This window comes from Aythya fuligula, chromosome 3 (genome assembly GCF_009819795.1).
Source record: "Aythya fuligula isolate bAytFul2 chromosome 3, bAytFul2.pri, whole genome shotgun sequence".
Classification (NCBI taxonomy): Eukaryota; Metazoa; Chordata; class Aves; order Anseriformes; family Anatidae; genus Aythya; species Aythya fuligula.
In genome coordinates, this window is record NC_045561.1 from 103,350,665 (window position 1) to 103,377,637 (window position 26,973).

General features: G+C 51.8%; 1 protein-coding gene across 1 annotated transcript; it reads left to right on the forward strand.

Moving 5' to 3' along the window:
* Positions 1–259: 259 nt before the first annotated feature.
* On the forward strand, positions 260–26,432 carry GRHL1 (grainyhead like transcription factor 1). Its single transcript, XM_032185123.1, has 16 exons — positions 260–279; positions 2,553–2,739; positions 4,836–4,906; positions 6,316–6,706; positions 7,090–7,166; positions 7,643–7,799; positions 8,148–8,259; positions 9,250–9,344; positions 17,632–17,790; positions 20,470–20,521; positions 21,927–22,066; positions 23,189–23,226; positions 23,307–23,395; positions 24,098–24,183; positions 25,499–25,563; positions 25,925–26,432. The coding sequence occupies exons 1-16, from the start codon at positions 260–262 to the stop codon at positions 26,037–26,039; spliced, it is 1,854 nt and encodes a 617-aa protein (XP_032041014.1). The 3' UTR covers positions 26,040–26,432.
* Positions 26,433–26,973: the final 541 nt, after the last annotated feature.

A 26,973-nucleotide genomic window follows, 5' to 3' on the forward strand; every position in this document is an offset into this window, starting at 1 on the left:
CGGTCCCGCCCCCTCCCTCCCCTCCACCCAATGAGGAGCCGCCGTCTCCTCCCCGCCGCCCTCGCTGGCCAATGGGAGGCGCCGCGCGGCGCCCGTCCACCTGCGGCCGGCGGCGCCACCTGAGCGGGCGAGAAAAGCCGCCAGAACCCGTCGGTGCGGCGGGCTGCGCGCTGCTCCCTCCGCTCGCCCCCGCTCCCTCCCGTCCCTCCTTCCCGACCCGCTGGGCCAGTTCTGCCGCCCGCCGCCTCCTCCTCCAGACATGACCCAGGACTACGACAAGTGAGTGCTGCGAGGCCCCGTGGGGCGGGGAAAAAAAAAGGAAAAAAAAAAAAAAAAAAAAAGAAAAGGGGGTGGGGGGGGGTGAGAGAAGCCCCTCAGGGGGCGCCCCCCCCCCCCCCCCCCTCCATCTTAGGGCCGCGACCTGAGGCGGGGCGGCGCGAAATGGCGGCGGGGAGCCCCCGGCCGCCTCAGGGGGCTGAGGGGTGTGTGTGGGGGGGGCAGGGGCAGCCCCGCGGCCGTCCCGCCCCCTTCCTCCTCCTTAAAGGCCGCCTGTGGGGTGTGCGCCCCCTCCACACGCGTCCCCAATGCCCGGCTGGGGGCTGTGAGCCGGCCCCATGGACTTCTACGAGGCGCACCCCGCCGGGAAGGTGGATTTCGGCAGGTAACGGGGCGGCCCCCGTGGGCTCCTGTAGGGTCGGGGGGGATTTGGGGCTGTTAGGGGTCCCCTGCGCTGCCAGGCGTTGGGCTTCGCCTCAGCGGGTGCTGCTCCTCGCTGTGGCCGGGATGGGGAAACGGCGGAGGAGCCGGCGGCTGGAGGCTTCGTGGTGGCCAGGTGCTGCTGCTGCTGCCCCCCGTCCTTCCTTCTCCCCCCCTCTGGCTCCTGGCATCGCACGGATGGGTCAAAGGCACCGCACTCCGCTGGTTTCACCTCCCTTTTTCTCCCAAATGACCTGACTCGAGGAGTTACCCGCTTGTTTCGGATGTTCCCGGTTCCTTTCAGCGCGTTGTGTAAGAACAGGAGGATCCTTGGTCACCCCTTGAGAGAATCCAGCTTTATCTTTCACTGTGTGCTCCTTGCTGGGAGGTGGATGTCCCCCATGCAATCTGTAATTTAGCACACGTGTGGCACCCCACACACAAATCCCCATAAAAGGGTTTGGTGGAGAGCCCGTCTCTTTTGTTATTTGCTTTTTTTTTTTTTTTTTTTTTTTTTCCCAACTACACAACGCTGTTTTATAGGTACAAAGTGCTCTTATACATCCTGGGAACTCCCACTGCCTTAAACCCCGCCGAGCTGTCCCCCTGGAGCTGCGGGGCTGCTTGTGTAAGCGATAAAGGACCGAGCGCATCGTTTGCAGGGTGCTCGGCAACCTTTGGGGGAGAAGGTGGTGATAAATGCAGGAGCGCTAAGCTGATTACAGTGATTAGAGCGTTTCACAACTTGGCGTTTCACAACTTTTTGTGTTCGTAGTGTATTTCAATCTCTGAATGCATCTGGGTGAATAACAGATGAAAAGAATCCTTATCTTCCGGGGAAGGGGTCTAATAGTGCTGAGGATGTGTTTTGGTGGGTTTTTGTTTGCTTTTTTTTCTTTCTTTTAAACGAACTATTATCGATCTATTATGGATTGGAAGGAAAATCCACTTTTTTTTTTTGGATTTTTTGAGGAAAATCCAAATATCCCCTGTTCCACCCAGTCTAGCAAACTAACGTTGCGCTTGCACTGGAAGGAAAACTATTTCAGTTTGCCTAAAAAGTCAGATTTAAAAAAGGTTTTCTTGAACTGACTTTAAAGATGAAGCACGTGTTTTACCAACAGGACCCGAATTTGTCAAGGTGTCTAAGCTGGTAGGGCTCTGTGGTTGTCCTGCTTTCAGTTATGGGCTGAAAGTCCACGTTTTGTCCCTTTCTCCTTCGCAGCAATAGCAGAATGCTCAGAGCAGACGCAGTTTCTCAACGCACTACATCATCAAGGAAATAACCGAGGTTTTGTCTCTTTCCCAGTTCTAACTTGTCATTGACTCAAGCTGGGCTCACATCGCCTCAGCAGTCACCAGACAGCAAATCTTTTGGTGTTTTAATGTGGGCTCGGGGAGCGCGGGCACCTTCTGAGGGCTCTGGGAGAAAGGTGTTCTGTCGGTTCACACTTTCTAGTTCCACATGGAAACTCGAGCAGGTTGCGGCTCGCTACCATTACGCAGGATGTGCTGGAGGTTTAGTAGGTGGTAGGCCAGCAAGCACGTATAACTTCTGGGCTGGATTCAGAGCCTTAGCAGGTCTGGGGTGCTCTTCAACGGCCCTGTGATTGTGTATGGACTGGTGTAATCCCGCTGAGTTTGCTCACGTTAATCCCGATTTGCACTGAGCACGGGTGAGATCAGAATTAGGTTTCTGGGCTTTTTGTGTTGACTAATCCTTGCAGTGCACTGAATCAGAACTTGAACCCTGTGAAACTGGGGCAGCTAACTTGAAAGAACTTCAGGAATGTTTTTCACGACTTCTAACAGGTCCTTTTTTCCTCTTTCTTTTTTTTTTTTTTTTATGCTTCAAGTAAAAGACCCGTGCTGGTTCTTCAGAATGACTCTCTCTACTCCCAGAGACGTCCGTACACCAGCGAAGATGAAGCCTGGAAATCCTTTCTTGAAAATCCCCTTACGGCAGCTACCAAAGCTATGATGAGCATCAACGGCGACGAGGACAGCGCGGCCGCCCTCGGACTGCTGTACGATTACTACAAGGTAGATTGGCGTGGGCGTGCTTCTGGCAGCCCCTGGAGCTTTTATTCCACCGGTGGAAAAAGCATCGGTTGCTTGATGACAAAGAGTCGTGGCATGGATTTTGCTGAAGCCATGAATTTATCGCGAGGACTTTAAAATATAGGGCTTAAAAAAAAAAATATCCACAAGTTTCTCCTGAAAGATGGTTAATTTTTAGCTCAGTAAAATAAGATCTGGATCTTGCTGTGATGGTTAAAAAATCCAGTAGTGCTTTACTCTGCCGCTGCAGAACCCAGAGTCGTTAAATAGTCTCGATGAATGAAACTTTGGAGCGTGTCCGTGTCTGAATGCAGATCTGCATTTCCTTTTGCTCGTGTGAGCCCCGTTCTGGTGGGGCCGCTGGCTTTTGTGCTGCCCTGAAGCTACAAGGGCAGAATTTTTGCTTGTGGGTGGGGGATTGTCAGCCAGAGGGAGTTGGTGCCTGCTTCCCTCTAACCTTCAGCGAGCTGTTAACGTGTTCATCCCTTGGCAGCTCTGCTTGTCTCCCCTTAGCATTCCAGGTCTTCTCAGAGACATCTACCTTCCTAAATGCTCCTGGGTGAGCTGAATCCAAGCAGATAACCTTCTGAGCTGCATGGAGTGCATTTCATTGAGCTTTCTTCTCTAAATACGGGAAGCCCAAGCCAGGGTGGCCTCCTTCACCCCAACGTTTGAGTCGGTGGAGGCCCGCAGACACTTGTAGGCAGGGAGGTGTCGTGCTTCTGTTGGAGTGGCTGGAGCTGCCTGGTTTTCCTTTGCTGAGCAGGCAGGGAGCTTGGCTCTGGGGCCTGGCGTTTTGGCTACTGCCTTCCAACAGCACTGAGTGCACTTGCTAGCCTCAGTACGCTCCTCAAACCTTAGCAGAGGTGGCATTGGGCATACAAAATCTTTGCCTTTTTTTGATTTGAACACGTCTTATGTATCAAAATATTCTTGTAATGCTTTCTGTGGAGCTTAGCACTCCACGTGTGCAACAAAATACCCCAAATTCACTGGTGGGAGTGTTATTCGGCTGGTTTTGTGAGAGTATTGCCTTTTGTGCCTGCACTTGCTATGCTTTTGGGTAGGGGAGAGACTAAAACACTTTCACCAGAACAATTTTAACCCACAGAATCAGTTTTGATTTCTAAACGTGTGGATTACAAAGAGAACAGCGATGTCGATCCTTCATGCTCGGAGAAGCAGAAGGGATTTGCTGTACGTTAACGTCTAATTCGGGGTTTCCTCGTGTTTGGGTATCAGTAGGTGTGTAGGAAATTTGGTGGAAAAACAGGTATTCAGCACACTTGTGAGGCAGGACGGTTAGGGCTGAAAGATTTATTGGAGGCTGCGATGAAGTAATGTCAGAGGGACAGCGTCTCGGCATTCGCAATACGCCCCCTCTCCCTTTGCAATATTAAAAGCAGCGATGAGATCACCTTTGAATGTTTTATATTTAAAAAAAAAAAACACACTTGAAGACTCTTTTGTTTGATTAATGGGCTACCCTGATCCTTCGGCTGTTGCTAGCAGGGTCTGAGAGAAGTTAAATTTTCAGTCAAAACGTGGATTCTGCAGCTGTGTTGGGCTTTGGGGGTCCTCAGACAGAGGTTTTCGGAGTTCTGGTGGCCGTGGAAAATCCATTTCTGGGGTTTTTGGAGTCCTCGTGTTAGGTGGAACAGACAGGATTCAGGCTTTAGTCAGGGGCTATTAAGAGAAATATGCTTCTCATGCAGCTACATCGCCAGCATCAGAGCTAATTAGCAGCTCAGCGGTGATTACTTGCCTTGCACCTGAGCTGGCAAACGCGAGCAGTGTCCAAGTGTGCCCGTGGAGCAAAGGGGAGTGCTGGGAGTCAGTTCCTCCTTGCACAGGAATATTTTGGCTTTAATCCTTCAGGTGGCACGTGGGGTCCAAGTGTTTGAGCCTGGTGCCCCCGCTCCTCTGGTCTCTGAGGAGAAATTAAAGCCCTGAGCAGCCTCAGAGAGCTTAATGTGAGCAGAGAGGGGGAAGAGCTGTGATGGCTGTGTTTGAAGGGCTAATTTTTCGTGTGTGGATGGGAGGAGGAATGCAATGACAGCGTGTGTTGTGTTTCCCAGGTGCCAAGGGAGAGGAGATCTTCAACAGCTAAACCAGAGGTAGAGCATCCTGACCAAGATCATAGCAAAAGGTATTAGCTCTTGTTGTCGTGTCTGCTTCTCTCCCTTTGCTCTTAGACCACCAAAGCTGCTGAAAGGGAACTTGCTGCTCCAGGAACAGGGCAGGGACCGGACTGTGCTGTGGAGAGCTGAGGCCCAAACTGCTGCTTATTGCTGTCCATTCTGCTTTCTGTCTGCTTGTGTGATACAGTCAGCTTGGCAGAAGCTGCTTCCTTTAACGTTCAGTGAAGGCTTCCCTTCCCAAGGCTCACAGAGGTCTTTTTTCCTTTTTTTTGCATGCAGTTATCTTGGTTCTTCACTGCTGAATTTGGTCTCAGGCACCAGCAGCATTGCTCCCTCACACATGGGCTGCGGGGGAGGGACTGTTCATGGCCTTCTTTTGTATCCTCTGGAACTTCTTTATTTCTTCTTCCTCTTCCTGCCCTCCCTCTCTTGTGCCCCCTGCCCAAAGCAGACGAAGATACCGATTAAATATTACGAGCATGAGGTTCATTCAAGACAGGCTTCCACTCCCCCCATCCTCTTCCTTTGCCCCAATTAGCAGATTAAAATGTTTTGAGGACCTGAGGTGAGGTTCTGTGGGCTGCTCGAACGACTTCTGGTTGAGGAGAGCAGCCTGGCTCCCCGCCACGCGTTCCCACTGCTCTCCTGGCACCAGCTGTGGTCTTCCTCTGACCCACAACCCAGCAGGACAAAAAGCAGATTGGTTTTCTGCCAGTGGAACGAGCTGAACTGGCTCCCCAGGGGGATGGCAGCGTCCGAATTGGTGCAGAGCAGAGGGCAGCACCACGCTGTCGGGAGGGAGAAGGGAAGGGAGGGCTGGCTCCGAGCGGCTGCTGGCTCTGAGGTCAGCTCGGCTGCAGGTGTCGGTGTCATCCCGGCAGAAATGAGCGTGGTGCGGTGGGGTGGGGAGCGTGAAGCTATGCAAACCACCACGGGGAGTCTCGCTGGGGGTTTTCTCGGGGGATGTGCACGAAGGAGGGCTGTGACTTCCCCGGGAGCTCTTCCTGGGTGGCAGACTTGTAGGGCAGAGGAACGGCGACCTCGTTCCCGACGCCCCTCTGGCCACCAGGCAGCAGTTTGGCGCAGCCTAGCGTGAGCCTGCGTGTGGTGAGGGGAGCATCACAGCGCTTGGTTTTGGATCGCTGTTTTCCAGGCAGTGAGAATCGGGGCTGTGAACCCTCACCCTTTGCTCCAGGGTAATTCATCTCCAAGGTGGAGTTATTAGCAGTGGGTGAGTGGTTTTTCTTTTTTTTTTTTTTTAATGAGTTTTCTCAGCTTTTCAGGTTAGAGTAGAGCCGTTCTTCACAGACACTAGAGTTGGTATCAGCTGTCATTGTCCTAAAGGCTGACAAGCAGTTCTTGTTTAACGAGAAAGTGAAAAGTTCTGTTTATTTACTTTTTCCCTTGCCTTTTGAAGGAACAACATCCCGAACGTGACGGAGCAATCGCTTATTTCCGCCGGGGAGAACAGAGTCCAGGTCCTGAAGAATGTGCCTTTCAACATTGTCCTCCCGCACACGCCGCAGATGGGCATGGACAAGAGGGGCCACCTCACCACCCCCGACACCACCGTCACCGTCTCCATCGCCACCATGCCCACCCACTCCATCAAAACGGAGACCCAGCCCCACGGCTTTGCCGTGGGCATCCCTCCGAGCGTCTACCACCCCGAGCCCCCCGAGCGGGTGGTGGTGTTTGACAGGAACCTCAACCCCGACCAGTTCAGCTCCAACACCCAGCCGCAGAACTCCCAGAGGCGGACGCCGGACTCGACCTTCTCTGAGACCTTCAAGGAAGGCGTGCAAGAGGTATAAAAAAAAAAGAGACACACTCCATGTGTGTTTGTCTTAATGTTACGCACTGAAAACGGCAGTAACCGTGGTTTTATTTATTTTAAAGCCACACATCAAGGAACTGTGTAGCTGCTCCCTGTCTCTGAGATATGGGGAAGCTTTAAAATGTTGCCATACGTTGACTCAGAAGGCTTGTGAGATGTTGTGCTTAGTTGACACCCAAAAGTTTAGGATTAAAAACCTGCTCCGGTGTCCTGTGGGTGCAGACCAAAAATCAGCTCTTATCTGATGATCAATTTGCCCGCCAGAAGTTCTGTGGCAACAGGTATCTGTTTAATCTTGACTTTTCTTGTTGCTGCTGTGTTAATTGTTGTGTTTTGTTTTTTTGTCTACACCAGGTTTTCTTCCCTGCTGAACTGAACCTCCGGATGACCAACATGAATTCAGAAGATTATGTTTTCGACAGTATTTCTGGGTAATGCTTTTTAATGCTTTTAATGCTTGGCCTTTACTCTCTTCTTCTCTTAGAGTTGGTTTTTCTGTGAGGAAGCGGTGCAGCTCGCTCCCTTCTGCCCTGGGTCTCTGTCGGGCTCTGGGTGTGAAAAGCATCACCAGCAGCTTATTAGCTTGTGAATTTAATTGAATTGCTAATAGCTAATGGATAGCTTTCTGTTCCGTGAGAGCAGCTTGCTGCTCTGAGATGGAACAGAGAGCTTCCAGGCCGGCCTGCTGCTGTGACTGGGAATTTAGCTTGCCAAGAACCTCTCTGAAATCTTCATTCATGAAGGGAATAGTTTTAAAAAGGGGCTCGTCCTGTTTTCCAACTTCCTCGCCTGTTGATGGCTCAGTGAGTCAACTAACGACTTTGGAATTTCTCCAAATTAAATGTAAAACATTTAATCAGCTTTCCAGGAAAATGCCTTAGCAATCGCTGTCCTCTTGGCTTCGCAGGAACAACTTTGAGTACACCCTGGAGGCCTCCAAGTCTCTGCGGCAGAAGCCGGGGGACAGCACGATGACTTACCTGAACAAAGGCCAGTTCTACCCCATCACGCTGAAAGAAGTGAGCAGCAGCGAAGGAATCCATCACCCCATCAGCAAAGTCCGAGTAAGTGGCAGCTTTTGGGTTTTTTTGGGAGGGAGGGCGTGCGTCTTGGTAGCTTAAACTATCTGAAAACAAATCCCACCTGGAGAATCAGCGCGCTGGGCAGCTTTTACCCACTCTGTCACCTCAGCGCTCACTCCTCCACTGTCCACCTCCTTCCAGACCAACCCCTCCTGGCTCTTCCTGCTAGGAAGCGGTGTCAGCACTTGCGTGCAGGTGATGCAACCCCTGCAACGAGCGGAAAACCCGACACCGAGGAGGACTTCCAAGACAAACGTACTCCGCGGCCTTTTCTTTCGCCTCTTTGCGTTGGGTTTTCTTTAATCTTCTGCCCTCCCCCTCTCCTTTCAGAGCGTCATCATGGTGGTGTTTGCTGAAGACAAAACAAGGGAAGATCAGCTCAGGCACTGGAAATACTGGCACTCGAGACAGCACACAGCCAAACAAAGATGCATTGACATAGGTAAAGGAACACTCTTCTTGCTGATGTCAAACTCCAGCCTAATTCCTTGGCACCGTTTGGCTTTCTGCTAAAGCTTTGTTATTTTAAGCAACCTTTGGATGAGGCTTTCAACTCTCCGTAGCTCTGCTGAAAGACTGGAGAGAGCTGCTGATTGTTTCGAGCTGGTGTAATTCTTAGGACCCCGTGGAGGGGCTGGATTTTGAAGGGGTTTATTTCGTTCAGGAGCAGGCTGAGTTCAGAGCCCTGTGTTGGGAGATATAATTTGGAGACAGTCATTACAGCTGCTTTGGCCTGTCTTGGTGGCTGTAGCTAAATTGCAGCCCACAGTCTCTGCAGCCGTCTTAAATACTGTGTATTTAATGATTTCTTCAAATCCTTGTGGAAATACCTCGATGCTAGTGATCCTCCTTCCCCCAGCTCTGCTCACAGCTGGTTTTGGTGCCCAGCAAAAAAAGAAAACACTGCAAATTTCCACTCTGCCTCTAGACAAGGCAGTGGCTGGCTGGCGTCCAGCCTCCTCTGGCTGAAGGCTGGCTTGTGCTCCTCGCCTTCCTTCTGCGAATAAAAGCAGGGATTAATCACTTGGCACTTGCAGCAGACGCGCATGCAAATCTCTGTTAGTGAAGGAGTTTTACTGCGAGCTTGTTCCTCTGCCATTCGGAGCAGAGTTTCCCGTACGCAGCAGGTTGTGGCACGGGGCGTGCAGTGTCTGCCTGCTTTTCCTCTAGGAGAAGCTGCTAGGGATCTCCTGGGAGCCCCCTATTTTGCCCCTCCCTCCTGTTTGTTTTTTTTTTTTTTGCTTTGTTTGTGTGCTTGGTATGAGAGCTATTTGCAGCCTTTTTAATGATCCCTTTTTAAATACAGTTCAGCTTCCTTTGCCCCCAAGGGGTTGCTGAGGAGTTGCAGTTTCTAGCTGCTGTGTGTGTGAATTAAGAGCTCCTCCGGACGGTATCGCCTCTCCCTCTCCCTCACGCCTCTCCTTTCTAACAGCTGACTACAAGGAGAGCTTCAACACCATCAGCAACATCGAGGAGATCGCCTACAACGCCATTTCCTTCACCTGGGACATCAACGAGGAGGCCAAGGTGTGTGAGCACGCTCAGGCTGCCCGTCCTTTGGGGGGGGGAAGGGCAGGGCGTGTGGCCTTACCCGGTGATTAGCGTGTAACGAGTTTGTTTACGCTCTGCTGTGAGGCAAAACCTCCCGGCTGTTTCTTCAGAGGCTTTGGATGCGCAACTGCTTTCGGGTTCTTGGCTGAATCGTCTTCCCTGAGAGACGGGCGCTGGCAGAAGGAAGCGCCGAGGCTTTCCAGGGGAGATGAGGCGGTGCTGAGCGCAGCGGGGCTTGGCAGGAGCCAGGAGGGCAATTCCTGAGGAGTTAAGGCTGGGACGAGGGGCTCATCCTCAGGAGAAGAGGGAGCAGCTGCTGCTGTTGAGCTACCCAAACAGTGCTGCTAAACCCGCAGGTGCCAACGCACGGTGACCTATTTCCAGCTCCAGCAGCCTCCCGGTGAACTCCCTTCTGATCTCGCTGCTGGCTGCAGAGAGCTGCCTTGCAGCGTGCCTGCTGTGAGCCGGGTAGGGATTTGGGCACCAGGCTTTCTGGTGGCTGTCCTGAGGAAAGCAATCCCTTCCCACCTGCTGAGCCCAGCCATTTTTCTCCCGATTTCCCCTCTCAGGGCAGTGTCAGTAAGCCAAGAGGCACCGAGCAGATCCAGATAGAGGACGTGGTGAATTTTTAGCACCTATGGACCAAAAACACACTGTGCAACACCTCCCCTGCGCCATCCTTGGCGCATCCAGGCGGAGATGCTGGTTGTAGCGGGGCCAGCAGTGCTCATCTAGGTGAACTGAAGCGTTCAAACAGGTTCCTCAGCGGGGAACTGAGGCGCTTGATCTGTGTGAACCTGGTGCCAAGTGGTCATCGCCCAGGCGCTCCGCAGACCCCTGAACGTTCAGGTCTTGCAGGCCCGCAGGGAAATTGCCCGTGGCAGTTTGGAGATGTCTCAGGACACCCCCGGGGCTGTATTTCAGCTCGCGGGGTGAGGTGCTGCGGGGGGAAGTGACCCAGACTGGTTTTGTAGCTACAGAAGGCGAGTTTGTCTCCAGGCTTTCACTCCTAGTGTGTGAGATCAGTGTGCTTTGAAGGCGCTGTGACTCCAGGAGCCAAGCGCTTGTGCTCTTGGTGTCAGGATCACATTAAGACCAAAACACCGTGGATTTTGAGTGTTCAGAGAACTCCCATTTGTAACAAACACTCTGTGTTTTAAAAGCCTGTTCAACTTCTTTATTTTTTTGCCCCCGAGTGGATGTGTTCTGTCAGTGGTTGGGTTTCTCAGCCGAGCTGCTGCTCTTTCCCAACTCCCGTGATCTTATCAGGAGATGCCTGAGCCAATTTCAACAATTTTTATTGCATGGTTCGCTTACCTTGCGTGCACGCACTCTCTCCTTCCCCCCCCCCCATCTCTTTTTTTTCCCCCAGAGAATATTCTTGAAGAATACACAAAGAGCAGGGAGTGAGGAGAGCTGAGCTCCTGTGGAAGACCTTCTGTAGCATCAGAAATAAATAATGTCTGGTCTTTAATAAGAGCAGCGAGGCATGGATGGTGCATTTAACCAGCCAGCAAGCCTTGCTGCTTAGAAACTTGTCCCCTGGGAAGCAGGATGTGACAGCGTGCTGTGGAGGGCACCAGGAGCACTTCACGTGTGCCAGGCTTTTCCCACCCTGGGATCAGTGCCTGTGGGTTTTGGAGCTGTTTTGTGCTTCTTTCTGGCAGCTCCTCTCTGCCCTCTTCTGTTCCTGGGAGACAGCACAGGAGTTGCTGGGAACAGCCAGGCTGGGGAAGTGGTGTGTTGAGAACTTGCTGGGCTTCCCGAGTGTGTTCAAGCTGGAAAAGGGCTCAGGACCTAGAGTGAGAGTGGCGAGGGGAGACAGGTTTTGAGTGGGAAAGAGCAAGCGATGCTTCTGAGACTGGCACGAGTGAAGGAAGGGTAGAAAGGTGGAGAGGAGGCCCTGTGGAGAAGGGAGGATGGTGAACTGGGAATAGAGCTGACGAATTGTTGAGCTGGGGATTTGGGAAAGTCAGCACGGCCGCTCAGGAACAGCCCCAGCTGGGTGGGAGCGTGGCCTGCTGAGTCGGGCAGAGATGGGAGCTGATAGAGCCGCCTGCACGCGGCGGGAGAAGCTGGAGTCACCCTCAGGCTGGCCGAGACTTCAAACAGTTTCCCACCCTGTCCCGGGCTTCTGCTGCGCTGGGCAGACGGTCAAGGCAGAATTGTTTCTTTTGGTAACAGCTTTTGGGTGTCTGAAGACAAACTCGTCATCTTCTGGTGCTTCATTAGGGCTGGGATGGGGCTCGCTGTGGAGGTGCCTGCCCCTCCTTGTTGACCAAGCAGGCTTGGCTGTCTTTAAAGTCTGTTGCTGAAGCTGGGAAGAGGAATTCTTGTCCTTGCAGTGCTTTCTGTGTGGGTTGCCTCCACCTGGCAATGGGGAGAAGCATCTGTAGGCTCAGGGTGTGAGTTTTTTGGGACTGGGAGCCGTCTCCTCGGGGTCCATACAGAATCACAGAATTTCTAGGTTGGAAGAGACCTCAAGATCATCGAGTCCAACCTCTGACCTAACGCTAGCAGTCCCCACTAAACCATATCGCTAAGCTCTACATCTAAACGTCTTTTGAAGACTTCCAGGGATGGTGACTCCACCACTTCCCTGGGCAGCCTGTTCCAATGTCTAACAAAACAGCGTGCCTGGTTCTCCTTCCCCTGGCTGCTATCCGTGAGAGGTCTCCTGATGGGGATTGTCGCCAGGCGCGTGGTTGAGCGCGCGTTTCTCACCCGCCTTTCCTGCCAGTCCGTGCTGGCTGTGGTCCTGTTACCTCTGCTGCTACCCGTTAGGCTGCGTGGAGCAAATTTCTCTCTCCTTACCTCTGGCCTGGGGACACGGCCTTGCTCTCGGGTCAGTGCCGGCTGAACAATCTGGCCGGGTGGCTTTCCCAGGGGTAACTGGCTGTGCTGGATCCGGCTTTGCTCAGATCCCGTGGAGCAGGAGGGTTGGGGCTGGGGCTCTGCCCGGGGGGCTCCAAAACGCCTTACGTGCCCGACCTGCTCAGCTGCAGCTCCAAGGAGAGGCAGGATTTGGCAAAACACACCTGTGTCCTCTCGGTGGTGGTGTCTTTGCCGGATTTTGTGGCTGCAGGAGCTTGAAGGTGGTGTTTGAGGCACCTTTCTGTGCTGTAAGCAGGCACTGTGTGAAAAGACTCCCCCAAAAAGGCGTACACAGGGAGGGTGTGGCCATGGTGTTGGCTGGTAGAGCTTTTGACATCTTCCCACCAAGGAGGAGATGCTCTGAGGTCTCAAGTGACACCCTGCATGACAGAGAGTTCAAACAATGCCCTTTTTTTGCCCAAGATGAATGGGACAGTGGTGCGTTAAGGTGATTTGTGGCTATTTGGAATTAGCCTTCAGAAATATCAGATTGCCCCGCGAGGGTGGTCTTCTGGCAGTCCTTGTGCTTCCTGCCTGCAATTCCTGGGCAGAACTTCTCTTCTTCTGGACAGGGCGGATTTCGTGCTCTTAACTTGAAGTAAGGCTGGGGTGTACGCTGCTGGTTGGTTTTCAGAGTTTCTTCTGGTGTAGCCCTGGCTTTGTGTTGGCTGTAGGAAGAGCTCAGCTTCTGTGATTGATGAATATTGCCCGGATTTGTAGGGATGCCATTGTAATGAAGCAGCAGTCATATGCCTCATTAAAGAAGGTGTTGCCACCTCGAGCAGCGCTGAGGCCGTACAGGTTTGGTGAGTTGGAAATGAAACGATGAAATGTGATGAGTCAAACATACTTCAAGGAGAGGGGCTGGGTTGGAGCCAGCGCTGCAGACCACGAGGACTTTGAGGCACAGCTACGTGGAGCAGGGACGTAGGGAAAGCACAGCAAGGATTGCCTGCCTCGCAACACGGACATACATTTTTCTTTTAACTTCCATTCCTTTCATACCTTATGGCAGAACTTCCTCTTCAGCCATGCCTGTGCCTTGGCAGACTTCATTCTTTGTCTTTTTTACCTCATGGCCAATTGTTTTCCCCCCCCAAGCTGCTGCTTTTGTTTCCTTTCGAACCACCCCGCCGGGAGCTGCCACCTGGGCTGCATCTTTTATCTTATCAGAGCGTGGGGCGGGGAGGAAGCGCTGGCAGGAGTGGGAACCTCTCTCCCCGCTTTTCCCACGTGCTGGGAGCAGAGCTTCGTGCGTTTCCTCGCCCCAGAACACGCTGCAATACCAATCGGCCTTCCCATTTGAGCAGGAATCTGCATTTTCCTTTCATTCCCCTGCCTTCTCCTTCTGTTGGTGGCACCAGCTCGCTCCGAGGATGCTCTGGACTCTGCCAGGCACCCACAGGGGCTGGGGGGCTGCTGCAGACCGATTCCTCGGGCTCCCAGCGGATGCGGCCCCGTCGCGGCCCTGCCAGACGAGCCTTATTTGGAGCGTCCGATCCCGAAGGCGGGGAGCCCACAGGTGCACGAGTTGCCCAATTTATTTTTTTATCTCCCTTTTCCTGGCTCGCCTCCTGCTGATGCAAAACCTGCGGTGCGCACGTGGGAGGCGAAGAAACGAATGTGAGAGCAGGAAGACGAGCGACCTCTCAGGTGATCCCTACTGAGCTGGTTTGGTGTTTTTTTTTTTTTTTTTTTTTTTTTTTTTTTTTTTTTCTCTTTTTAAAGCCAGAGCAGTTTTCTCTGCACTGCTTTTTTAGGACGTGCCCCGGTGGATGTGTGCGGGCAGAGCTCTGCTCGCACTGTGAGCCTGGAAGCCACCTCGCTTCGTTAGCACCCCTCAGAGCCATGCTGGTGCATAAATCATAAAGCTTTGGGGCCAGGGGATTTGCATCCTGGCAGCTCGCAGCACGGATTGAGCATGTTAAGACCCATCTTGTGTGCATCCCGTCTTGTATACGTCCGTGTGGATGTATCTTTAGCAAAGACCCTTTATTTTTCTCTTCCGTGTCCATGTTTGTCCAAGCCTGGAGGGAAACCACACGCCTTCTGCCGTCAGCACTTCAGCAGCAACCGTGGAGTTTCTGGGTAGTTTCTCTTTAGTGCGTGGCTGATAAATGAGTTGTTGGGGCTGCTCCTTGGGGCTGCTCTCAGCGGGTCAGCCCCAAAGGTTCCTCTTCGGGTTAGCTCGGTCGAGGGCTTCTGTGTCTCTTTGTCCTGCAAAAAGTGAAAACAACACGGAGGTAAAATCGGCTGCGCAGCAACTGCTGCCTTCCCCGTCCAGAGCCCACAGGGAGGAGCGTGGAGCAGCGCGGATCCCACGGGTCCTGTTGGGCCAGCTCTGGGTGCGTGGGGAGCCCGTCCGCAGGTGAGGCTGCCCCTTTGTGGGGTGGAAATGATCCCAGGATGTGCTGGGACCTCTTTGCCTACCGTGTGTGGGACCAGGACAATCCCAGAAGGACGTCCAGGAGCTGCACGACGGCCAAGATAAATTGGGGGGAAGAGCTTGGGGGGCTCCAGCCCTTCCTTTCGGAGAGGCATCTCTCATCTCGCTGACAGCGAGGTTCCTGCAGCGCTGTGATTGCCCTTTAATTACGCCTGGCTTGTTTGAAAGGCAGATCTGGTTGGAAAAAGGTGCTGTGTGGAAAGAGCTCGACTGTCTCCGCTGCCCTTCCTCGAGGGCACGCAGCGGAGCAGCCGGATTAATTTTTTCCTGCGTTATTAAAGCTCGCGGATGGTTCCTCGTGGCTCCCGAGGTGGGCACGGCGCCGTTCCTACCAGCTGCGAGCAGCGCGGGAAGTCACGAGGTCGGGCTTCTTCCCACGCTGCCTCCCGTCCTGATCTCAGATCTCCCGGCTTTACAGCCTCTGTTTGTGCTTTCCATGAGGCCGGGCTGCTCCTCTGCCCCCAAAGGCTGCAGGACACGGGATGTGGTGGCGAGGGATAGGTGGGTGCGGAGTTTCTGGGTCACGCTGGGGTGAAAAAGCAACAAAAAAGAAAGAAAAAGTAAAGCCTGGCTTCGGCTGGAGAGGAAAAGCCTGGAAATCTGATTCAACGTACACTCAAGGCTTAACTGCCGAGCAAGCAAAATAGCTCGGGAACGGGTTCCTAATCCTTTTCCAGATCTGTTTTAAAGAAAATCTGCCGAACTTTTGAGGCTTTGAGTCATGGCTGTAAGCGCTGGGGCTTGACAGCGCTCTATTTTTAAGCGCCGTCGTTGTGTTGGATCCTGGGAGGTGAGATGAAAATGTTTTTTTTTTTTTTTTTTTCTTTAAAAAAAAAAAGTAACAACAAATCTTAATATAGCTGAGAATGCGGAACTGCCCTTAGAAAAATAGGTTGGACAGATGAAAAGGAATCTTGCTCAGCAGGCTGGAGACGCAGAGCAGCTTCTGCGGTTACGTTTTTCTTTCTTCTGGCAATGTTGGGGTGGGGATGGAGCTGGCGCAGTCCCTGGGCCTGACGTTTCTTCTCCGGGGCGAGTCAAATCTTCCCCAACAAAAGCTCCTGGCTGAAACTGCTCGAGCCCAAAGTGGAGAAGCTGCTCTCTGCAAGGCTGTTTTTGGGGGAAGTGGAGAGGATTTTAAGCTCAAAAATAGGATTTGGAGCTGTAGGGCGGGGAGGGAGGAGGAGGAGGAGGGGAGCCTTTCCCAAGGGCTTTGTAGGAACGGGAGCGGCCAGGCTCTGAGGGAGGTGCTTGTCATCTGCCTGGCGTCCCCAAGACTTAAAGGGCATGAAAATGAAGTCAGCCGTTCAAAGCCCCAGCTAAGCAAATGAGGAGAGCTTCGAGTGGGAGGATAATCTTTGCCATCTGACGGGGCCCCGAATTCCCGTGGGACACCCGTGGCGCCCTCCTGCAGCAGCACCCACCCCTCGTGGCGAGACCCAGGCTCCGAGAGCCGCCTGTGCTTTGCCTCCCTGCTAAACCCAGCCTCTAGGGAGCCTCTCGGGCAGCAGCCTGCAGGCAGAGCCCAAAACTGGGCCCCGAATTCTCCAGGAGAGACGTGCTGCCTCTGTGAAACCCGTGTGGGACTTCCCAGGAGCTGTGAGGCCGTGGCAGACCTTCTGGGGCGGCTGCTGCTGCGTGTTTCCCCGCAGAACATCCCCCCCTTTTTTCGTGCAGACAGGAGAGCTGCATGTGAATATTCATCAGGGGTAAATAAACTTAAAACTAAAAATGTCAAAGCATGCAAACACCCCAGCCACGGCTCTCTCACAACACCCCCCTGCTCAGGGAAGCCGATTACTCAGGCTGTGCCCGCGGCTGATTACAAGAAAGGGGCGAGAGCAGCTCCGAAAACACCCCCGAGCTTTCCCCAGGGCCCTGCCAGAATGCGCTTTGGGAGCTGAAGGCAGCAAAAAGGGGAGGCGGGCGGATGAAAGGCAGGGATGGGATGGGAAGCGTTCAAACAGCGATCCCAAACAGACCTCCTCGCCTTTCCGAGCTGCGATTGAGCCTTCGCAGTACCGAGGCGGCTCCGGAAGGTGGCAGGAGCTCACTGCACAGCCTCTCAGTCTGGCGCTCGGTGTTAGAGGCGAGAGAAATCAGCAACGAGGCGGTGGGAGCGTGCTCCTGCAGCAGGACAGCGTGCTTCTGGCTCCCACAGCTTGGATGCCTCTTTTTTTTTTTTTGTTTAATTTATTATTTCAGAGGTGGGTGGCCAGCCTTAGCTCACGGGGCAGAGAGGAGAGCCTTCTTTTGAGGCAATTAAGAAAATGAAATTAGATGTGTTGAAAAATCACTCCTAATTCATTTTTTTTATTAGAATAATGAAAATACTGCCCTTTCCTGGTGGTTCTGAGCTCTGACAGGGTGCTGCAGGTCTTCCTGGGGAACATTCAAATGGTGTTTGTAGTTTTAAGAAGCAAACCCAGGAACTGTCTCACTGAAATGATAGCATTATTTATTTGGTTAAAGGTAATAGCTTGCCTAATATTTTAATAGCTTTTAATACAACTTAAGAAGTTCTGTGTGCTCGTATCAGATTAGGTGCAACTCGCCAAGCTTTGGTTTACCATGTCTGAATTAATGCAAGTCTTTCAGGATGGTAAAAGACTCCCCAGTGAAGGTTGAGTGTAGGAGAATTCCTGCTGCTAAAGGTTTGCTGAGGAGAGATGAGATAAAAAATACCAAGGAAAGATGGGTGGAGCTCTCCTGAAGTTTGAGAGTTGGCAATTCACTCTTGTTCAAGGGTTTTGTTCCTTTTAATGCTATCTCTAAACACTAAGGAACGTGGTGCTGCTTCGTGTGGCTCTCAGCTGATGCCTCAAAAGACAGGAAGCTCTCCCTGGAGGGTGAGGCCCTGCACTTAGCTCTCAGCTCTGGCCGTGTAGTGCCTTGCCAGGAATTTCCGTGGCACTTCTGACGGACTGGTTTCCTCTCCTGCAGGTTTTCATTTCTGTGAACTGCCTCAGCACGGATTTCTCCTCGCAGAAGGGGGTGAAAGGCCTGCCCCTGAACCTGCAGATCGACACCTACAGCTACAACAACAGGAGTAACAAGCCCGTGCACCGAGCCTACTGCCAGATTAAAGTCTTCTGTGACAAGGTGAGGCCGGCTCAGCGTGCAGGTGATGTTTTGGGGCGGGCTGTTCCACAGCTGAGGGGGCTGCTTGGGATTTGGGCTCACCGAGGGCTCCTGTGCAAGGGAAAATATTCCAACCCCTTCCACTTGGCTCGTGGAGGTTAGGATGACCTCAGATCAATTTGCTGCTCTCCTGAGCGCCGTGTAGGTGGTGACTTTGGAGAAAGGTCAGCCCGTGGCAGAGGATCAAATGTGGTGGTCCAGACACTCGGAAAAGCACCCGATGGGTTGAGCGGGTGGAGGCTTTTATTTTTGCCCAGCTTGTGTCCTGACAGCCTTTGAAAGCGCTGGGTTAGTGGAGGAGAGGGATATCTGCCTGTCTCTGTAATCTGCTCCCATCCAAACCATCCTCAGAGGGACCACGTCCCCTCCGGATGGGCTTCCTGTCACCCTAGGGCACTGCTGCAAAGATCCCAAAATATATAGGGTCTGCCTCTGCTATGGCATCCCATGGTTCCACCCTGCCACGTTTTATTGTCCAGTTTTGTATTAAACCCAAATTTACTAAATTTACCAGGGAGCTATATTCTTGCTGCTACCCCTCTGCAGATGCTCTTCTGTGAAGTTGGTTCATAAAAGGGCAGGCTCGGTGAGCACGTCATTTCATCAAACCCCGTTCCCCTGCCGTGCCGCTGGATCCTTTATTTTCGTTTGGGGTTTCGACCTTTCCTCCCGCTGGCTTCCTCCAGATGCTTTGCAAACTGGAGCCGAATTAACGGAGGGAAAGAGGGGGAGAGAAGGCACCGAGGCCCAAACCCCAGCCCTGTCCGTCCCCTCCGGCCACCTGCAGGAGCCCTGGCATTTCGGCAAGAGCTCCCAGTTTCCCAGCAGCAGTCATGCTTTAAATCTCGAGCGATCCATCAGCTTATCACAGCTGCTTATAGGAGCACGGTTACTATAGCATCCACACAGCTCAGTCCTTAATGTGTTTGTCCTCGTGGCGCTGCCTGCAGGCGAGTGCTGTTAGCAGGGGGAGCCTTTCAGGAGGAGCTGAAGCTCCAGGGGCACAGCCCTGAGGACCTGCAGCCAGTGCCCCTTTTCCAGCGCCTCCTGCACGCTGCGGGGCACGGCTCCAGCCTCCAGCTGGCTCCCTGCAGCACCGTGCTGTTACATGAGACCCGTTTGGCTCCGTGTCCCCAATGCCCTCACGTCTCCCAGCCCCTTTGCCCTAGTTTCCACGACCGGGAAGTGGCTCCTGGTGACATTTCGCCCCCAGCCAAGCGCCCCGGCTGCCTTGGCAGGTGCAGAGGCACGGTGGGCATGCTGATGGGGAGCCCGGCTTGAGTTCCCCAGTGCACAGAGCCCTGCTCAGCCCCCTCCTGGTGCTGCTTCATGGCCTGCAGGGGAAAGGCTGCACCACAGAGCACCCGGGGAGCTCCTCTCCTGCGTGTCTGGGGCTTACCAGCAAGCCCCCTTCCCCTGCAGGAGGGAGGAATGAACGGCCCCCCTCTCCGAAACACATCTTCCCTTGTACAGCCCAAGAATCCCCTACACAGCCAGAGACTTAGCAGGAGAAAAGCAACAACCACAAAACCCTGCGGCCTTTAACGCGGTGGCGAGAGCACAAAATCTTAGATTTCAGGCTGTAGGCAGTTTTCCCAGCTTCGTCACCTTGAAAACTTCTTTCTTACGAGCTTGTTTATCCCAGAACTGCCGAATACTGGGCTTCTGTCTCTTCTTTCCCATATCTCTTTTTCTTCCTTCCTCAAAAATTATCTTACCCTGAAGCAGAAAGGGCTGTTACCAAAGCAGCTGAGATGCTGCGGGTTGCAGGGGATTGAAAACAGAGCTCTGAGACTGTACAGAAAGGGAGGAGGGAGGAGACTTCCTCAAAACACCTCCAAATCCTGGTCTGTGTGTTCCTCGCATTGAAGACAGCGCAGTTCTGTAGCGTGAAGTCTGAGTGGCAGAACTTCAGTAATCCCAAACACAAGGTAGAAAACACCAGGCTGGAGCCAGACGTGCTCTTCCTGCTGCCATCCTCTGCAGTCCCCACAAACCAGACTTCCTTTTTCCTCGCCGTTAGAGCTGCCTGCGTGTACCTAGCAGGAAATACAGCTCCCCCCCCGCTGCTGCTTGGGCTGGAGCTCCAGGGCTGTGTGGGCAGGAACCGGGGGGCTGTGGCTTCTGCCATAGCCTGGCACTGGCACGAGGAGAAGAAATAACGCCTGCTTTAAAGCAATGAGTGTCTGAGCTTTAGCTGGGCTGTACGTGTGACATGCAGAAAAGTAGCTGGCCCTTGGTGGCCCAATGTGGCTTCGTTTTCACAGATCAGTGTTTAAAGTTTACTTACTGAACTCTTACGTTGAGAAAATGTGAAAGTTTTTCTTGTTTCAAACACTTTGGATTTATTTCATATCATATTTCTTAACGGTTGGTTTTGCTGTGGGTATCTCTTGTCATCACATCCCCATCTGACTTGAAAAACAAGCCAGTGGCTTCATCTCGGGTATGGTCACTGGACTTTAGGTGGCAGGACTTGGAGGTAAATTCTGGGCAGATCTCAACGTTGCCATCATCTTGTACACTGAAGCTGGCCTCCACAAACACAGCTCTTACAAAATCGCTGTTCCTGCCTCTGGATGGAAACCCAAACTAAAAAGACCTTCCCTTACCCCCTTCCCTTAATCTCTTGTCTGGCAGGGAGCGGAAAGGAAGATCAGGGATGAAGAGCGAAAGCAAAGCAAAAGAAAAGGCAAGTGCACTGACCCCAGCTCTCAGTTGAATGCCTGTAAGTAGAAATTACTCCGCGAGTATTTTAAATAGTAGATCTCATTTTGCCTGCAAGTAACTTGTGCGCTGGTGTTCTCCTCAGTCCATTTTTTTATCCCCTGTGGAATCGGTTTTGTTTTAAGCTGCTGTTTATGGCGTCACTCGCTGTTTCACAACTTACCTAGGCCTGCACTTTTCCACACATATGAATGAAGTGAGGGCCTCAGCAGTCTGTGTGTGATGTGGGGATGAGATTTTTGTGTTTTTTTTTTTTTTTATTTTGACTGCAGCAGCCCGTGTTTTGACTAGTTATTCGCTAACAGAGCCGCTTAGAGGAACATCTCCCTGCTCACCTCTTTGTGGGGCAGGCGTGTGCTCTCCTCTGCTACGATCAGGGGCTGGTTCAGCAAGCACGCGCCTCCCGCCTTGCTGGGCAGGATTTTCCTGACGCAGCAGGTCCGGGCAGCTGGAGCAGCTTCAGAAGCAGATAATGCTCCCAGGAAACCCGTTTGCTCAAGGGCAGGTGGAAAAAAGGGATGGGTTTTTGCTTTTTGCCCCGAGTAGAAGGTGGGTTTAGCACAGTTTCACACAGGCAGTCCCCCGGCGGCTCCCAGGAGATTTTTTTTCTTTGCCTAACGGCTGCATGCTGCCAGCAGCTCCAGCACTGACTCCCAGGGTCTTGTGATTTTACAGAAGGTGCTTTCTAGGATGAATTTCCTCGGCTTGGGCTTAGCCCGAAGTGACCTTTATTTTCCTGGAAAGCCCAAACCATTGCTCTTCAGTTCTCGTGTGGGGAGTTTTTAATTGCCTTGAGCCACTAAGCTGTGGTACCCACCTCCAGGATCTCTAATACCACGTGCCCGTGGATTCAATGGCAGGAATTATTTTCACCAAAAGTCACCAATTATTTTTTTTACAGGAATTGAGCAATCTTGGGGAAAAAAAAAATCAGTGGCACATTAATTCTCTGTCTTCCTTCTGACTTTCTGGTGTGGGAAATTCAGCAACATTTTGGGGGGATGCTTAGGGAGAAGAGGGGAGCTTGAACCATCTTTTGCCCTCTGTTTGGTTCTCTTAATACGTGGAAGACCTGGGTTTCTCTGTGTGAGTGGTCAGAGCGCTCCCCAACCTGTTTTAATGCTTGAATGAAGTCGAGCAGCTCACTCGGATGGAGCAAACTCCTGTTCCTCTGCAAAACAAGCTGGTTTTTGGGGTCCAGGCCCTCCCCCAGGACAACCCAGGCTCAAACTTCCCTGCTACAGGAGGTTCTCCCTCTGACCCTGACCGTGCCCAGCAGCCTCTGTGCATTTGAAATGATTTAGGAAAGCTTTGGCCTCGTTGCCATTTATTTACCCTCTCCTCCACCCCCCTCTTTGTTCTCTCCCCAGTTTCCGACGTCAAAGTGCCCATGCTTCCCTCGCACAAGCGCACGGACATCACCATCTTCAAGCCCTTCATGGACCTCGACACGCAGCCCGTCCTCTTCATTCCCGACGTTCACTTTGCGAACCTGCAGCGCGGGGCTCACGTAAGCACCGCCTGTGGGCCTGGGGAGGGCTGGGGGGAGTAGCTGCAGGAAGTCTGGGGTGCTGTGCGTGCAAATAAATCCCAAATACCAGGCTGTCTGCACTGGGGCTGTACACAAACACAGGGCGAGCCTTAAATGAGCAAGGGACGTTGCTCCGAGACGTGTTGGCTGGAGTTACCCAGGGATGTTGTCTGAATTAATTATTTTCAAATGAATTCCTGTTGGTAAGAACCTGAAGTGATTTTTTTTTTCCCCAAGCATCTCCAACTGAGAGTCCACTGAAGGAACCACAGGCTGTTTTTCTCTTGTAAAGTCTGTCGGGTTTCTGGTGGGCTGCTGTAGACCTCGGGCTTCTCTCTCTTCAGCCTGCTGCAGAGTGAAAAGCCGTTTGGCGGAGCTGGCGAATGTCTCAGCTTTGTGATCTGCTGCCAGAGCACCCTGCCGCAGCATTCCTGGGAAGTCCCAGCTGACAGGAAGCTGGAAGGAAAAAAAAAAAACACGAGTGAAACTTCAAAACCTTCAGCTTCACTGTGTCGAGAGTTCTGGCATGTGACAATGTTAACCTGACTTCTTAAGAGCACTGCCTGAGCTCCTACCAGGGATTGGGAGAATAAATGTGTGTCTGTAAGATTGTAGGAAATAGCACGTGTTAAAAATCAAAGGTTCCTACTGCTGAGTGCTGATGGAAGACACTGCACCAGACAGAAAACCAATTGGCTCTTGTATGTTCCCATCTTTAGCATTTGTGATCCTTCAATTTCTTTTATGAAGAGGTAAAGATGCGTAGTGGCTTCTGGGAAAATTGATCTTATTTTTGATACAGGGTTGAAAGATAAGAAAAGAAAGAAAATCCAGTTCTGGATAAAATATTTTATAACCCTAAGCAAAAATACTATCTGTTTATTAAAATGAAGGCAACATTTATTGCTTGGACCCAAGCATCTCACTTCTAGTAGTGTAGTTTCGGCAGGCTCTCTACCTGACAGCCTCTTTGTCCCCTGTATTCTGTACTGATCCTTGAACAAAAACTCATCACTGGGGCACCTCTGGGTGGATAGCAGCAGGATCATCCCAAGTTTTTCTGCATAAGTCAAAAATAAATGTTCTGTTTGTTTTCAAAAGGTCCTTCCTGTTGCTTCGGAAGAGCTGGAGGGTGAAAGGTAAGAGCGGTGCTACTTCAGCCTCATCAGGTTTTGTCTCTAACCGTGCTGTGCCTAACTCTTTGTCCTGTCAATGACAGCTCCAACCTGAAGAGAGGAGCTTATATTGGCGAAGAGGACTTCATCGCCAGTCCTAATAAGATGGCCAGAATAGAAGAACCAAAAAGAGGTATTGAACCAAACTGGGAGAGTGTTCTGCTTCTTTAAAGCTGTTATCAACTTCTGCACTTTGTTGTGGGATTGGATATTGCTGTGGGGTCGTGGAAGATCAGATCCCTTTGGGATGAGATCCCCTTTGGAGATGGTGCAGAGGGTGCTGCCTGGTGAGAGCTGTGTGTGGAAAGACGATGATGAAGTTTAAAGGGTTAAAAGGCGAGGATTAAACTTCTGATGTGGCAAAGGTTCAAACTCCCAACTTGGATGTGAATGGGGCTACTGCTGTAGTCTGCGTAAACTAAAAAGGAACGATGGATTTTACAAAAGGGAATGAGGCCTCTTTGTTCCTCTTGCTGCTGTATGCCATAAAACAAGACCCTTGTATCCCGTCCAGGCTGCAATACCTACTCATCAGAAGACGGATTAAAGCTGGCAAAGATGTCCAAGTCCTGGCTTTTTAGCCGATAAGGCCTGCTCCTCAGCCTTAACGCAGGTTTTAATGGGGCTGATTTTCTGTACGCTGACTCTCTGCTAGCTTGAGAACACTCAGGGTGCTTGTTGAGGGGAAGGAAGACCGATGAGACAGCACAGGAGGAGTGGGGGAGCACACAAATAAATTAATTAAAAAGGAAGAGGTGGCTGGGTTGGCTTCACCTACTGCCCAGGTCTTTGAGGAGCAGTTGCACAGTTACCTCCTCTCTGATTTGTTTTCCAGTGTTGCTGTATGTCCGGAAAGAGTCAGAAGAAGTCTTTGATGCACTTATGCTAAAGACCCCATCTCTGAAAGGCCTGATGGAAGCTGTAAGTAACGAGGCTGTTTCCTAGTCCTTGCCTCCAGTCGGAGGAAAAAAGGAGCGTAGTCCCTGGCTGTCCAGTCGTGCACAAATAATCGTAGGAATGCTGATCCCAGTTTGTGTCCTTGTGTTCCTGCTGCTTTGGGATCAAAAGCAGAAGGCTGGTGCGCTTTCACTAGTGGGAAAATGAACATAAATAACACTTCGATTCACTGCTGAAGGAGCTTTTGGAAGCTTCCCTTTTCAGTGACTTACTCCACGCACTGAAGGTCTGAGTGTAAGAAGGTGTTTCTGAGCCTTCCTGAAAATCCAGGCTTGTCTTTTTCAAGTCCCAGCTTCTGAGTGTGCTTGAACACTTCTTTTATGTATCCGTGCACACAAGCATGAATTTAATTCCCTGGTGGGTGACTGCCAAAATAGCCTTCCACCACCCCTGCTGCTGCAGTGCTGCAAGGAAATTCAGAGCTTAACCCTGGGGAACGGCGCGATGCTTGGCACAGGCTCAACACTGACATTTCTGCCTGTTTTTCTGTGAGTGGTGCCTTGCCGAGGCGCAGAGGACAGATGTTTTGTGGCTGCACAGCCAGGTTAGCTTTGGGACCCAGGGATGGGTCCTGCACTGAAGCTGCACCTTGATTATTTCACCGGGACTTCGTAAAACAAGGAATCAAAGTTCAAAAATGCAGGCTGGAGAGCCCCTCCTGTGCTTTGGTGCCCTGTCCATACTGGTTTGGTGCTCGCTGTCAGTGCAATAGAGCAATTTGCCCGGGTAAATCAGATTTAGGATACCACCCTGTGACTTTATGATGTCTGTGTGATGAAATGTCATGCTCAGAGGCTGTGGTTCCACCTGGAGAACCCTGTGATGGGTAAAGGAAGACATTTATGATCACCGTATGTCTTTAGCAGCAGGGTTCCCTGCTCTTTTGCCATCTTTCCCCTCTACCGGCCACTGCGATGACTGGTTTTCACCTCACCCCTCTGACACTGAATTTAAAAGTGGCTTTCAATGTGCTGAAGGCAGCCCGGAGAGGATGCTGAGTGTTTGTTTCCTGTTTCTTGCTCTGTGTGGGCTTTTTGTTGGGTGGGCGGGGGGTTGCCTGGTGAGAAATCAGTGGCTGGGCTTAGAACATTCACGTTTTTTGCACTGAAGCCGGCAAACTGCAGAGGAGGGGCTCTCATCTCTAGGCTTCTCCTTGTATTCCAGACTTAATATTGCCCTGAAAGGGCAGAGCAGACCTTTTATTGTTTCTTTCTGTACAATAGGAAGGCAGCACTGGCAGTCTCCTTGCTTTACCCATGCTTGCTTCCTTTTGTTCCAGATATCTGACAAGTACGACGTTCCTTTCGACAAAATAGGAAAGATCTTCAAAAAGTGTAAAAAAGGGTGAGTACGTACCCGTGCTGCAACTCTGAGAACACGACCACCTTTTTCCAAACCTGTAGGCAAATCTGCTTTAAATGCCTCTGTGCACTGCTCATACGCAAATCCCACATCACAGAATCATGAAGGTTGGAGAAGCCCTCCAAGTTCAGCTCATGAATACACCTTTATTTTTCCTTTTAATCTTTCAGGAATTTTCTTGGTTCTTCTCTAAATCTTCTCTGAAGCCCCTTCAGTTTCTTAGCCCCTTCCCCCAAATCCCTCTGGTCAGAAAAATGAGTGCTTTTATCGCCTTTGGAACGTGGTTTCGAGCGTTGTGCTTTCATAGCAGAGTTACCGCAAGCCTGATTTTTTATTTTTCCAGGATTCTGGTCAACATGGACGACAACATCGTGAAACACTACTCTAACGAAGACACCTTCCAGTTGCAGATCGAAGAGGTCGGGGGATCTTACAAGCTCACTCTCACCGAGATCTAAGATCGCTGAGCCTCTGGATTTTAACCAAAGGTCTCAAGTGAACATTTTCCCAGAATTTGGCGTGTTGGGTAAAACACTAATCGCCTTCTCCAGGAGCCAGCCAGCTGCCGGCTCGTTCTGGGGATCACAGTGCTTTTGCCTAACACCTTTTGTGTCTCTGCTCTTCCCAGAGAAGGTGGGAACGCTCATGGCCTTATTTGCACTTGAAATGAGCGAGCAGAGAGCAGCAGTTAAATAGAGAGCATGTATAAAACACTAGTAACTACGGGAGGGGAAAAAAAAAACCCTTGGAAGGTGGCCTTGTAGAGCGGTGATCCCTTATTTATCTCTTCAGTAGCCACGTGGGAGCCTGTTCTCAGCTACTAGCCTTGTGCCGGCCTGTTTTCTGCGAGGTAGGGCTGAAACCACTCCGTGACACCCGGAGGACTTGGGGCAGGTCGGAGAGAAGCCTTCGTGATGTTTACTCCTTAACAGGGCAGGTCGTTGAGGTCATTTTTTATTTTTTTTTTTGGGGGGGGGGGGAGGGAACGTAAAAACTGCCTTGCTTATGAAGAACTCGCCTTAGTAACTGTGTGAACTCTCGTCAGATGAAGCTATATTGTATATAAGTGCAATATATTTTTGAAGGTTTGTAAATTTGTGTACATAGGAGTGATATATATAATATATATAAACCCTGCTCCTCGCCTGCGTGCCGCCAGTCTCTGCGACGAAGCCCAGCGAGAAGGAAGCCGCGTGCAGGGGACGCAGATGTTTAACGGGGCTGTTGAAACCCGGACAAACCCTCACCCTCAGCCCAAGGGGAGCGCGTTTGGACACTGGCAGAGCGCCCCGAGGGAGCTGGGGGCCGAGCATTAATGGGGTGCATCCTATGGGGCAGCTGGTAGCAGGGAGTGCCAGAAACCTCCCCAAAGTGCCACGGTGCCATGTTTGT

Excerpts from the sequence above, each read along its gene's own strand:
- GRHL1 (XM_032185123.1), top strand. The coding sequence starts at position 260 with ATGACCCAGGACTACGACAA. Across the intron at positions 2,740-4,835 it reads TGCTGTACGATTACTACAAG|GTGCCAAGGGAGAGGAGATC; the intron begins GTAGATTGGCGT and ends TGTGTTTCCCAG. Across the intron at positions 23,227-23,306 it reads GAAGAGCTGGAGGGTGAAAG|CTCCAACCTGAAGAGAGGAG; the intron begins GTAAGAGCGGTG and ends TGTCAATGACAG.